This window comes from Staurois parvus, unplaced genomic scaffold (assembly GCF_062004578.1).
Source record: "Staurois parvus isolate SC_StPar_1 unplaced genomic scaffold, SC_StPar_1.0 ptg000432l, whole genome shotgun sequence".
NCBI lineage: Eukaryota > Metazoa > Chordata > Amphibia > Anura > Ranidae > Staurois > Staurois parvus.
Genome location: NW_028318228.1, coordinates 7,945,163 through 7,958,118, shown reverse-complemented (window position 1 = coordinate 7,958,118; position 12,956 = coordinate 7,945,163). Strand labels below are relative to the sequence as shown.

The following is a 12,956-nucleotide window of genomic DNA, read 5'->3' as shown; positions in this document are numbered from 1 at the left end:
CCGAACGCTAACTGAAGATAAGGCTTGGGGTGAGGACAGGGGCGGACTGACAACTCTTGGGGCCCCCGGGCAATAGGGGATCATGGGGCCCCTGTGTCCTTGCCCAAACTCAAAAAAGCCTATGAAAAAGGTACCAGGGGCATCTCATGGGTCCCCCTACTGACCCCGGGCCCTCGGGCAATGCCCGAGTTTCCAAATGGTCAGTCCACCCCTGGGTGAGGACACCGCTTGATCCCTGGACAGGTAAATGCCCTAATATTAACTTGCCAACATTAAATATGCAAGAGGAAAGCAGCAACATGCGTGTTTGTGTCAACATGATCCTTCACACAAGTGGTCCACCAGCTCCATTCTTACCATGGGGACACCCTGCAGTACTGTTTCTCACCACTGGGGACAGTCAGAAAGTTTGCTTGATACTGTCTGGGGGGAAAAAGAAAGAAAGTCGCCAGCTTTGGATATGGAAGTGGCGGAGAAATGTCAGCATCTAGCTTCTGCTCCAACCTGTTTCATGCCATTGCACGTCTTCAGGGGACACTAGTATCATTCATAATTGTATGACCACCCATCTAATATTGAGTAGGTCCAACTTTTGCTGCAAAAACATCCCTGACCCACTGAGGCATGGACTCCAACAGCCATATGAAGGTATGCTGTGGTATCTGGAACCAAGCTGTCAGTAGCAGATCCTTTAATTCCTGTAAGTTGAGAGGTGGAGCCTCCATGAATAGGACTTGTTTTTCTAGCACATCCCACAGATGCTCGATTGGATTGAGATCTGGAAATTTTGCAGGCCAAGTCAACACCTTAAACTCGTTGTTGTGTTCCCCAAATTATTCTTGAACCATTTTTGCAGTGTGGCAAGGCGCATTATCCTGCTGAAAGAGGCCACTACCATCAGGGAATACCTTTTTCTATGTATGGTCAGCAACAATGTTTAGGTGGACGGTACGTGCCAAGTTACATCCACATGCATGGCAGGACCCAAGGTTTCCCAGCAGAACATTGCCCACAGCATCACATTGCCTCCACCGGCTTGCCTTCTTCCCATACTGCATCCTGGTACCCTCTCTGCCCCCGGTAAGCGATGCACACACACCTGGATAACCACATGATGTAAAAGAAAGCATGATTCATCAGACCAGGCCTCCTTCTTCCATTGTTCTGTGGTCCAGTTCTGATGGTCACATGCCCATTGTAGGCGCTTTTGGTCGTGGACACTGGTCAGCATGGGCACCCTGACTGGTCTACGGCTACGCACACCCATACACAACAAACAGATGTCCATTTTTTCTGCTTTCAACACATCAACTTCAGGGACAACATGTTTACTTGGTGCTTAATATATCCCGCTGACTTTCAGAAGCCATTGTAACAAGATAATCCGTGTTATTCACTTAACTTGTCAGTCATCATAAAGTTATAGCTGATCAGTGTATACATCCATTTTACACTTTTTTTATATATTGAATAATTTTTGCATGTTCTGAACCAGGAAAAATAAAACTTCATTATACCAAACACGCTACAAACACATAAAACCTAACCAGTTGTTTCCTCATTGAGTCACTCTAGAAAAATTGAAAATTAACTTAAAAATGCCCATACACAGTTCAATTGTTTTTTCAGATTGAATGGTATATGGGCAGCATTCTTATTTGCGTGTACTAAAAATGGTCTTGAATGAGGACCTTTCACCTCGCCAGTGATAAGCGGTTTCAAATCTAGCAAACAATGCCAAATTATCTGAACACCATGATGTCATGTTTCAGTTCTTAGATGTGGTGGCTGCATTAGTTTTATTTTTTAGGCTTTCTTTCCTTTGTTTTCACCTGGTGATCTGGCCAATAAGTCTGCCTTTCAACAAAACAAACTGTCCTACAGATGTAGCAGTTAGAGGGATGAGGCAAACCATTTAGTCCTCATGCACACTGGGAGTTTTAAAAACGCAGCCAGTGGTAGCTGTATAAAGTCACGTTAAAAACATGAGTATTTTCGCATTATTAGGGTTTTCGCATTATCATGTAGCTGCGTTTTTTATAATTGTTTACACACAAAAAATAAAATTTTTGCAAAAAAAAGCCCCAAAACGCCAGTTTGCCGTGTTTTACAGTGTTTTTTCCTATTTATCAGTGTTAAAGTGTTTTTACAGCTAAAAAAAACTTCCCTAGAAACCCATTAGTTCTGGGGAGGGGGGGTTTCAGCCACAGCCTATGTGTGCATGGACACATAGGATAACATGCTGGGGAGTTTACTAGCTGTAGTAAAAAAAATGAAAAAAAGCCAAAAACAGCCGCTGTGAAAACATTCAGTGTGCATGAGGACTGACAGGGATGCCTACAATGATCAGCTTTTATTTATTTATGTAAAACTTTATCCCAAAAGGAACAAAACTATTTGCTGTAACTAATAAACCAATGTATAGTGCTGCGCTGCTCATAAAATACTGAAACATAACATATCATACATAAAAGTCCAAAACACATATGAAAAAACTCAACAATGAAAGTCCAAAAGGAAAAAAAAGGAAGAAGGAAATAAATAACTGTTCTTCACATGTGATGAACACACATTTTATGTGTTTGCTGCAGCTCACATTTATTATTGTTTCACTATTTATTTAAATATTTGGCAGCACACAATTTTCTAGCACTTTTATATTTGCTGTAACTGCCTAAAAGGGTGTTAGCTGGAGTTTGACTTCAATTTGTTAGTGTATTTAAATCTGCTAGTACATCTAGTACTCCCCTCCTTCCAGATTGACAATGCTGCTGTCCAAAGGTATCCCCTGTGCTCCTACATCCAGAGTGGGGGCACTCTAATACAAAAGGCGTGTTACTGGCCAGATCACCAGGTGAACACAGAGGGGAAAAAAAGCCTAATAAAAGAAAAGTAATGCAGCTACCACGTCTAAATGATCGGCAGGCTGCAATGTATTACATTTTTGGTTTTGGGTTTAATACAGATTTAAGGAAAAATATCCAGGCATGAAAGTTTCATCGTACTAATAAAAGAAAAGTAATGCAGCCACCACATCTAATGATTGGTAGGCTGCAAAATATTACATTTTTGGTCTTGTGTTTAACCCCTTCCCGCCGGCGCCTCCCGGCCCTTTAAGAGTTTCAGACGCCAGGAGGCGGGGCAGGTGGGGCGTGGTTTAGGGAGCATGTGACCGCCATGACGCATCGGCACGGCGGTCACATGATCGGGAAAGGTACCAATTGAAAGAGCGGACCAGGACCTTTCCGTGAGTACCGCACATGTGTGCTGGGTGGGGCGTGGTTTAGGGAGCATGTGACCACCATGACGCGTCGTCACGGCGGTCACATGATCGGGAAAGGTAGCATGTGACTGCCATGACGCATCGGCACGGCGGTCACATGATCGGGAAAGGTACCAATTGAAAGAGCGGACCAGGACCTTTCCGTGAGTACCGCACATGTGTGCTGGGTGGGGCGTGGTTTAGGGAGCATGTGACCACCATGACGCGTCGTCACGGCGGTCACATGATCGGGAAAGGTACCAATTGAAAGAGCGGACCAGGACCTTTCCGTGAGTACCGCACATGTGTGCTGGGTGGGGCGTGGTTTAGGGAGCATGTGACCACCATGACGCGTCGTCACGGCGGTCACATGATCGGGAAAGGTCCCAATTGAAAGAGCGGACCAGGACCTTTCCGTGAGTACCGCACATGTGTGCTGGGTGGGGCATGGTTTAGGGAGCATGTGACGATGACGCGTTGTCACGGCGGTCACATGATCGGGAAAGGTCCCAATTGAAAGAGTGGACCAGGACCTTTCCGTGAGTACTGCACATGTGTGCTGGGAGCGTGCAGGGCGCGCACTCTCGGCACATATGTTTTTTCTTACATGAACGCAAATGTGCGGCCACTCGGCGTCAAGGCCCAGACATTTGTGTGCGGCCGGCGTAAAGGAGTTAATACCACTTTAAGGAAAAATATCCAGGCATGAAAGTTTCCTCGTACTAGAAACTCGCCTTGCCAGTAAGCCGTATTTTTCTAGCAAATCATTAAGGAACGTATTCTTCCCCTGCTGGAGCAGACTGCACCATGCTTTACCCCAGGATCACACCTAAGCGTTTTCCGCAGCATTTTGCAGAAACACAGTACAGTCCATTTAACATGATTTTCTATGGGACACATTCACATCTGTGTGTTTTCACCCTGTGCGTTTTTTGGACAGGCTCAGGGACTTTTTTTAACGCAAAAAGTTGCGTTTTTGGTTCTATACACTTCAATGGAAATGCTGCAGAAAAGCATGTAATGCGTTTTTGATGCGTTTTTGAGTTTGTGTTTTAAATCTGCCTAGCAACAAGAAAAATAAAACTGAAAAAAAAACGTAAACACGGTAAAAATGCAAAACGCAATGCAGAAACGGCTCATACGCAACCTGCATAGGTGTGAACCTAGCCTTACAGGGAATTTTTTCCTTCCTCTGAATCAACTGTGAGTATGGATAGGACTATGTATATGGAGGCTTTCCAGGGGCGGACTGACCATTTGGAAACTCGGGCACTGCCCAAGGGCTCGGGGTCAGTAGGGGGCCCCATGAGATGCCCAAGGTACCTTTTTCATAGGCTTTTTTGAGTTTGGGCAAGGACACAGGGGCCCCATGATCTGTCAGTCCGCCCCTGAGGCTTTCTATGTATTTAATCATTTTTTATTGTTTGAACTAGATAGACTTGTGTCTTTTTCAACTTGACTAATTATCTGAATATGTAACTATGTAATAAACACATGTATTATGTTAGTCAATATAGACATTTGTGTTGTGGCTTCTTTTTTGTTGATTAAGTTTGGCTAAAGCTAAACAGCAAACTGGGAACAATTAGGCCTCGTTCACACCTGAGTGATGCTTCTGCATTGCATTTTTAGCTGGGTCTTTTGCTCATTTCTATAGCACATTTTTGGAGCGGCACCATTCTTTTGAATGAGCTTCCCTCTGCTAAAGAAGCCTGAGCCAAATACATCTTTGCATTTTTTTTTTTTTGCACATATTGTTGCAAGGAAATTTGCGGCAGAACACGCAACTGCTACCCGCGTTTGGGCGGCTATTAACCACCTGCTGCCCCACCGCTGTACATTTACTGCGGCACGGCAGCTACAGTCACATACATATATATATATATATGTACGGGCAGCACAGTGGCTAAATGGTAGCACTTCCGCCTGGCAGTACTAGGGTCATTGGTTTGAATCCCAGCCATGGCACCACCTGCCTGGAGTTTGCATGTTCTCCCTCTGCCTGCGTGGGTTTCCTCTGGGTACTCCGGTTTCCTCCCACACTCCAAAGACATGCTGGTAGGTTAATTGGCTCCTGTCTAAATTGGCCCTAGTATGAATGTGAGTTAGGGACCTTAGATTATATGTCCCTAGAGGGTTAGGGACTGATGTGAATGTTCAATATATATATATGTGTAAAGTGCTGTGTTAATTGATGGTGATATATAAGTACCTGAAATAAATATGTGATTTGCCTTATTTCGGGTTTGCACATGCACATGCCCCCTGCCAAACCGTGCTGTGATTGGACGCAGCTGATTCCAGCCAATTTTGGCTTAGGTCAGCTGATCGGCTGTGTCCAATCACACGCAGAGTTCTGTGTACAGGGAACAGCAAACTGGCTGTTTTATCTCTCTGCAAAACAGGGAGAAAACAGAGCCATATGGTAAAGTGGGCAGCACAGTAGTCAAATGGTCAGCACTTCCGCCTGGCTAGTACAAGGGTCATTGGTTCAAATCCCAGCCACGTCACCACCTGCTCAGAGTTTGCATGTTCTGCCTGCGTGGGTTTCCTCCGGGTACCTCGGTTTCCTCCCACACTCCAAAGACATGCTGGTAGGTTAATTGGATCCTGTCTAAATTGGCCCTAGTATGTGTATGTATGAATGTGAGTTAGGGACCTTACACTGTACACCCCTTGAGGGTTAGGGACTGATGTGAATGTACAATATATGTAAAGCACTGCATAAATTGACAGCGCTAAATAAGTACCTGAAATAAATTAAATAAAAGCAGCACATATTACACATTGGTAAGCACACAGATAACTCTTTGATTACCCCTAGATGTTAACCCCTTCCCAGCCAGTGTCATTAGTATAGTATTAGCACTGATCACTTTATTAGTGTCACTATTGTCAGTGCAAATGTCAGCTAGCGCCAGATTGCCCACCACCCTATCACAGTCCCACTATAAGTCACTGATCACTGCCATTACCAGTATAGAGTCATAGCTGCGTATATAGTCCTTCCAGTATAATTGTACTTCCAGTATATACAATTGTGCTCAAAAGTTTGCACACCCTGACAGATTTTGGCATTTGTACTGACCATGCCAAAAAATGTCTTTTATTTAAGGATAGTGATCATATGAATCCATATATTATCATGTAGTTGTTTGGCTCCTTTTTAAATCATAATAACATAAATCATCCAAATAGCCCTGATCAAAGGTTTCTATACCCTGGAATGTTTGGTCTTGGTACAGACACACAAGGTGACACACGAGTTAAAATAGCAATTAAAGGTTAATTTCTCACATCTGTGGCTTTTTACATTGCAGTTAGTCTCTGTGTATAAATAGTCAATGAGTCTGTTAGCTCTCACGTGGATGCACTAAGCAGGCTAGATACTGAGCCATGGGGAGCAGAAAAGAACTGTCAAAAGACCAGCATAACAAGATAATGGAACTTTATAAAAATGTAAAAGGGCATAAAAAGATGTCCAAATCCTTCTATATGCCAATCAGTAATGTTCAATCACTTATCAAGAAGTGGAAAATTTGGGAATCTTTTGATACCAAGCCAATTACAGGTAGACCAAGAAAGATTGCAGCCACAACTGCCAGAAGAATTGCTGGGGATACAAAGAAAAACCCACAGGTGACCTCAGGAGACATAAAGGCTGCTCTGGAAAAAGATGGCATGGTTGTTTTAAATATGACGATACTTGAACAAATATAAGTTGCATGGTCAAACTGCCAGATAGAAGCCTTTACTGCATCAAAAAAGCCATTTGGGTGAATTATGTTGTCATTATGATTTAAAAAGGAGCCAAACAACTATGTGATAATAAATGGCTTCAGGTGATCACTATCCTTAAATAAAATACTTTTTTTTGGTATGATCAGTCATATTTTCAACATAAATGGCAACATTTCACAATTTCTGTCGGGGTATGCAAACCTTTGAGCACAACTGTATACTATCGTTTGTAGATGCACAAACCAATTAATATACACTTATTTGGAATTAAGTTTTTTCCTTTTACCAAAGACATGTAGCAGCATACATTTTGGCCTAAATTTCTGAAGAATTTAGATTTTATTATTATTAGTATTAATATTATTATTACTATTATTATTTTTATTTTACAGGATTTATATAGCGCCAACAGTTTGTGCAGTGTGTATTTTATTGGATATGTTTTATAACAGAAAGTAGAAAATATTTTCCAATATGTAGTCTTTTCGTTTGCATAATAAAAAATAAAAAAACACAGTGGTGATCAAATGCCACCACAAAAAAGCTCTATTTGTGTGAAAAAAAATGATATAAACGTCATTTGTGTACACTTGCATGACCCAGCAATTGCCAGTTAAAGTAGCGCAGTGCTGAATAGCAAAAAATTGCCTGGTCATGAAGGGGACAAGTGCATTGCGCATTTTAGTGCATTGTTCATGTTTTTGCATTTCTGCTACACCCACTTATGAACAGGGCCTTATTGCTTTCCTTGTATTCTGGGGTAAAATAGTAAAAATTTTTACAGGATTTAATGAAAAATACCAAAATGAAATGTTGTGGATGAAATATGGAAATCCGTTTAAATAAGATGATGTCCCTGCAGAGTTAAGGCCTTCTGCTTTTCGAATTGTACTGTAGAGCTTCTTTGGCAAACAAGTGGCCTTGATTTTCACACCACCTTTAAGGGGTGTTATATGCTGCTTCTCAAGTGCTTTCAATGGGATGCTGTTTGCACTGTTCACACATACAGTATAATGGATCCATCAAAGGATAACTATTAAAGTCTTTATAGGACAGAAGAAACTATAGCAGATCCCATGCCTCTCTTATTTACTAAATGAACATTTCTAAATTAAAAGTGAAATAAATAGCATATTGAGAGAAAATGAAAAATGCGCAATTTAATTAGGAATGTCTAAGTGTGATAATAGAGGATCTTTGAAAGGAGTACTTCACTACTGCATACTATTGGGCTTTTGCAAGAAAAGTGGAAAGTAAATCATTTTCCAATTTGGATTTAGAGTATATGTTGATGATTATCTAATAGAAATGCTCCCCCCTCCCCCATAGACTGGGGCTCAGCTTAGATTGTCCTCATAATGATATTATAAGTCAATACACAATGTAGCCCTGGGACTAGGACAGCACCAGGGGCGGACTGACCATTTGGAAACTCGGGCACTGCCCGCGGCCCGGGGTCAGTAGGGGGCCCCATGAGATGCCCCTGGTACCTTTTTCATAGGCTTTTTTGAGTTTGGGCAAGGACACAAGGGCCCCATGATCCCCTATTGCCCGGGGGCCCCATGAGTTGTCAGTCCGCCCCTGGACAGCATGTTTTTGGTATTGTTCCTGGTACCTTTTTTTAATATGTACTAATATTCCCATTTTCACTGTGCAGGCGCTCTTATGAATGATGGGGTGATTTGTGAAGCCATGGAGGACATAGCAGTGAACCGTGGCTGTAGTGTCCAGGTCAACAAATCAAAACATGCTTGCCATCAGTTCATCAGTTTAGCTATGTGACCTGATGGCCATTCATGGCTAGATATTTTCTAGGCTGAACAAACAGAAAAAAAAAAAAGAGATAAGCAGATTCCTCTATCCACACTATATATCATGGATAGACGAATCTGCAGAGTTGGCTATAGTACTTTGACAGCTGAAAGCCAGCAGCTGTCAGAATACCTGCATGAGGGCCGTATTGTATCTGTTCAGCCAACAAATGTCTGCCCCGGCTTTTTTGATTTTTCAGTTACATAGTTAGTCTGGCTCAAAAAAGACTAAAGTTAAAGTACATGTGGCAGGAAGGATGCCAAATGAGCCTACAATGTAAATTTTGTCAGGCAATTGACCCCCTCATTGGTCACTCTCTTCACCTTTCAGGACTAAACAGCACTAGAGGACCACCAGTGCCGGACAAAGAAGGAACCTGGGGAAAGCATTGGAATGTGGTAGACCTGGAAGAGGAAAATGTTCACTATATTCATTATGCTACTCCAAATAAAAAAAATTGAATTCTGAAGCATTTCATTTCACTGTGGCCCCTGTCCAGTTACCAAATCACTTAAGTGGCCCTCGCTCTTTAAAAGGTTGAGCATCCCTGTCCAAGACTGTAAGACTCACTAAAAAAGTATAGGATTTCTATGAAAATGATTGTTCACTTAATTAGTGTTCACTTTTCTATATCCAAATCACATACATGGAAATAAAAAAAAGAAGATTTTGTGGTTGATTTACTAAAGGCAAATAGACTGTTACCTTCATACAGGAAGTTGCACTTTCAAAGGGAGTTATCCCCAGAGCTCAGTGAATGAGGGGAAGTTCTGCTGACTTCCATCATTCAATCACGTGCAAGCAAAAAATGCAGTTTTTAAAAATATTTTCCTTGCTAGTGATTGGGCATTCTTTGCAAAGCGAAATTTCCCCACACTCTGAGGAAAATTCCCTTGCAAAGTGCAACTTCCCTTGTAAAATGAACAGCCTTTTTACTTTTAGGCTAAGCTCACACCTAGCAATGCATGAACACAAATTTTTTTTCATACTTTTTGTGCACACATGGGGTAGCCTTTTCATTTGAATGGGCTGCCCTATAAGCAACAAAAGCGCCGAAGAAGCGCCTACATCTTTTTTGGTCATTGAGTTTCTTGCATTTTGTAACCGCATGACTTCACAAACTTATGGCACATTTTGACATGCACGAAAATGTGAATCATCTTGCCACATTTGGGGTGTCATTAACAAATGAACGTCACGATAGGTGTATCATGCATTTTTCACACATTCCATGAACGCGCATGAAAACGCCTGAATTTGCACATATTCACGTGATGCTCAAAAAAAAGAAAAAATTTATTTATATACATATAATATGTATACACATACAGTCAGTGTTTTAATAATTTAATCATTTGGTTTAGTTTACAATAGTAGTAGCAAATGTTCACTTTGCAAAGATATATTTATATACTATATCTATCTATCGTATATATACAATCTATCTAACAATCTATCTATCGTATATATACAATCTATCTAACAATCTATCTATCGTATATATACAATCTATCTATCTATCTATCTATCTATCTATCTATCTATCTATCTATCTATCGTATATATACAATCTATCTATTTATCTATCTATCTATCTATCTATAATGTGGTTGTGATTATATATAAAATGTGGTTGTGTGTGTGTAAATATATATATATATATATATATATATATATATTTTGCTTTGCAACGTGAACATTTATTACTACTATTGTAAACTAAACCAAATTATTAAATAATTATTACAACATTGACTGTAGGTGTATATCTATATATATATATATATATATATATATATATATATATATATATAATTTTTTTTTTTTTTTAACTGTATGAGCATAGATCTATGGCTAGTACTTGGGTTACTAGGTTATTGTAAGTGTTTGTAGTGCATGTAAAAGGTTATTATTATATGTATCTTTATCATAGTTATTAGGTTGCTCTTGGGGTACAGGAAATGATTGATCCTCTCTCTCAAGAAGGATGTGGGAATATTGCAGTCGGTATACTTCTGCTGTCTCATTCCTCAAGTTAAAGTATTCTGATGCTTCAATTCTCTTCTTTAGCCAAATGCAGGCATTTTGGGCAGGGATGCCGCTTATCACATACAAAGGATCTCCGCTCCATCGGGTTTAATTCCCGGTGTAGTCTACGATGTAAGTTCTGACAGGTGGTCACATGGAAATGTAGGAAGCGTGCACTTATGTTTACAAAGACTGAATATTTTGGGTGCAGACCAATTTCAGGTCTATTAATATATGTCTTTGAAGACCACATCTCCTGGTTACAAGCCACAATCCATGCCTGATTGCTACATTGATGGGTTGTAAAGCTGTGAATGAAGTACGGCACGCTTGGTCGTAATATGCTGTATTGCAAAGTCATAGATTAATTGGTGAGCTGCGTGCCATTCTGAGGGGTTGATTTACTAAAGGCAAATAGACTGTGCAGTTGGCAAATGCAGTTACTCCAGAGATTAGTAAATGAGGTAAAGTTTCATTTTGCAAAGAATACCCAATCAAGTGCAAGGAAAATAAAAAAAAAAAAAGCATTTTTGCTTGCACATGATTGGATGATGGAAGCCAGCAGAGCTTCCCCTCATTTACAAGACTCTGGAGCAACTGCACTTGCAAAATGCACAGTCTATTTGCCATTAGTAAATCAACCCTGTAATATGTCTCCACGGGTAATCTCAAGAGCTTGCAATCATGTGCACATACGTCAGAATTGAACAAGTCATGCTTATATTAACAACCCTGTATTATGTAAGAACGGGTAACCTCAAGAGCTTGCAATCATGTGCGCACACATCAGAGTTGAACAAGTCATGCTTATAGTAACAACCCTGTAATATGTAAGAATGGGTAACCTCAAGAGCTTGCAATCATGTGCACATACGTCAGAGTTGAACAAATCATGTTTATAACAACCCTGTAATATGGAAGAACGGGTAACCTCAAAGGTTTGCAATCGTGCGCACACATCAGAGTTGAACCAGTCATGTTTATATTAACAACCCTGTAATATGGAAGAACGGGTAACCTCAAGAGCTTGCAATCGTGCGCACATACGTCAGAGTTGAACAAGTCATTCTTAGATGAACAGTCGTGTCACACACTTCTTACCTGTAAAGTAGAGAGGAGAACTTGTAAACCAGTAGACCCTTCAGATGCCATCGCTGTATCAACGCCAGCTATCTCTTGTGTTCTCTGTGGTCAAGTAGACAACCAGCAGACACAATGCAGCTTAACCCGTCTCTGCCAAGTCCCTGATGCTCTCTGTCCCAAGGGCAGATCAAGTCACACACACATAGGCATGCTACTACTCCAAGCAGTGCAACTCTAGACCTCAGCTGCGAGAAAGAAATGCCAGCTTGCCACTGTGACGATTACATTAATTTCCTATATAAAGAATCTAAGAGATTAAGCAGGGTCTCCATGCGCGGAGTACAGGGGAGGACTAAAGGGGGGTAGAAGTCCTTGTTGGGAAAAAGGCAGGAGGCAGCCAGCAACTTCCAAGTCAGCAAACAAAACAAACCCGAGAGGCTGGGGAAGAAAAATGACAGACACAGGCAGGCTGTGTCTACAGTACAAATATCCTGCAAAGACAAGAGTGCTGCATAGAGTGTCAAAGCGGCCTCCTTGTCCACAGGAAACCAGATACTACATACAGGCCACCGATCACTAAAAAGGGACTGACCGGGCTGAAGGAAATACCATGGATGTGTACTACAGACTATTTCAAATAAGTTTTGTTAAAGAACGCAGGTCTTGGTTTACCATCGCCCAACCCTGTAACTACCCACATGCTCTACATTGGTCATTACGGCAAATCATTTACCTAATTTAACCTCCCTAGCGGTCTGATTATGTCAGTATTTCTGTGCTCAAACAGTACATTTTTTTGCATGGAAATATTTATTTATTTCAGGTACTTATATAGCGCTATCAATTTATGCAGCTCTTTACATATATATTGTACATTCACATCAGTCCCTAACCCTCAAGGGGTGTACAATCTAAGGTCCCTAACTCACATTCATACATACACATACTAGGGCCAATTTAGATAGGATCCAATTAACCTACCAGCATGTCTTTGGAGCGTGGGAGGAAACCAGAGTACCTGGAGGAAACC

At 41.1% G+C, this 12,956-nt stretch overlaps 1 protein-coding gene across 1 annotated transcript in view; it reads right to left on the bottom strand.

The window, feature by feature from the left end:
• The window catches only part of AGBL1 (AGBL carboxypeptidase 1), a 924,602-nt gene extending 912,213 nt beyond the window's left edge, over positions 1-12,389 (bottom strand). The window contains exon 1 of the mRNA XM_089687659.1: positions 11,945-12,389. Coding sequence (XP_089543785.1) covers positions 11,945-11,995 — 51 coding nt within the window. The 5' untranslated portion in view covers positions 11,996-12,389. The remainder of the gene's footprint in view (positions 1-11,944) is intronic.
• Between the last annotated feature and the right edge of the window lie 567 nt (positions 12,390-12,956).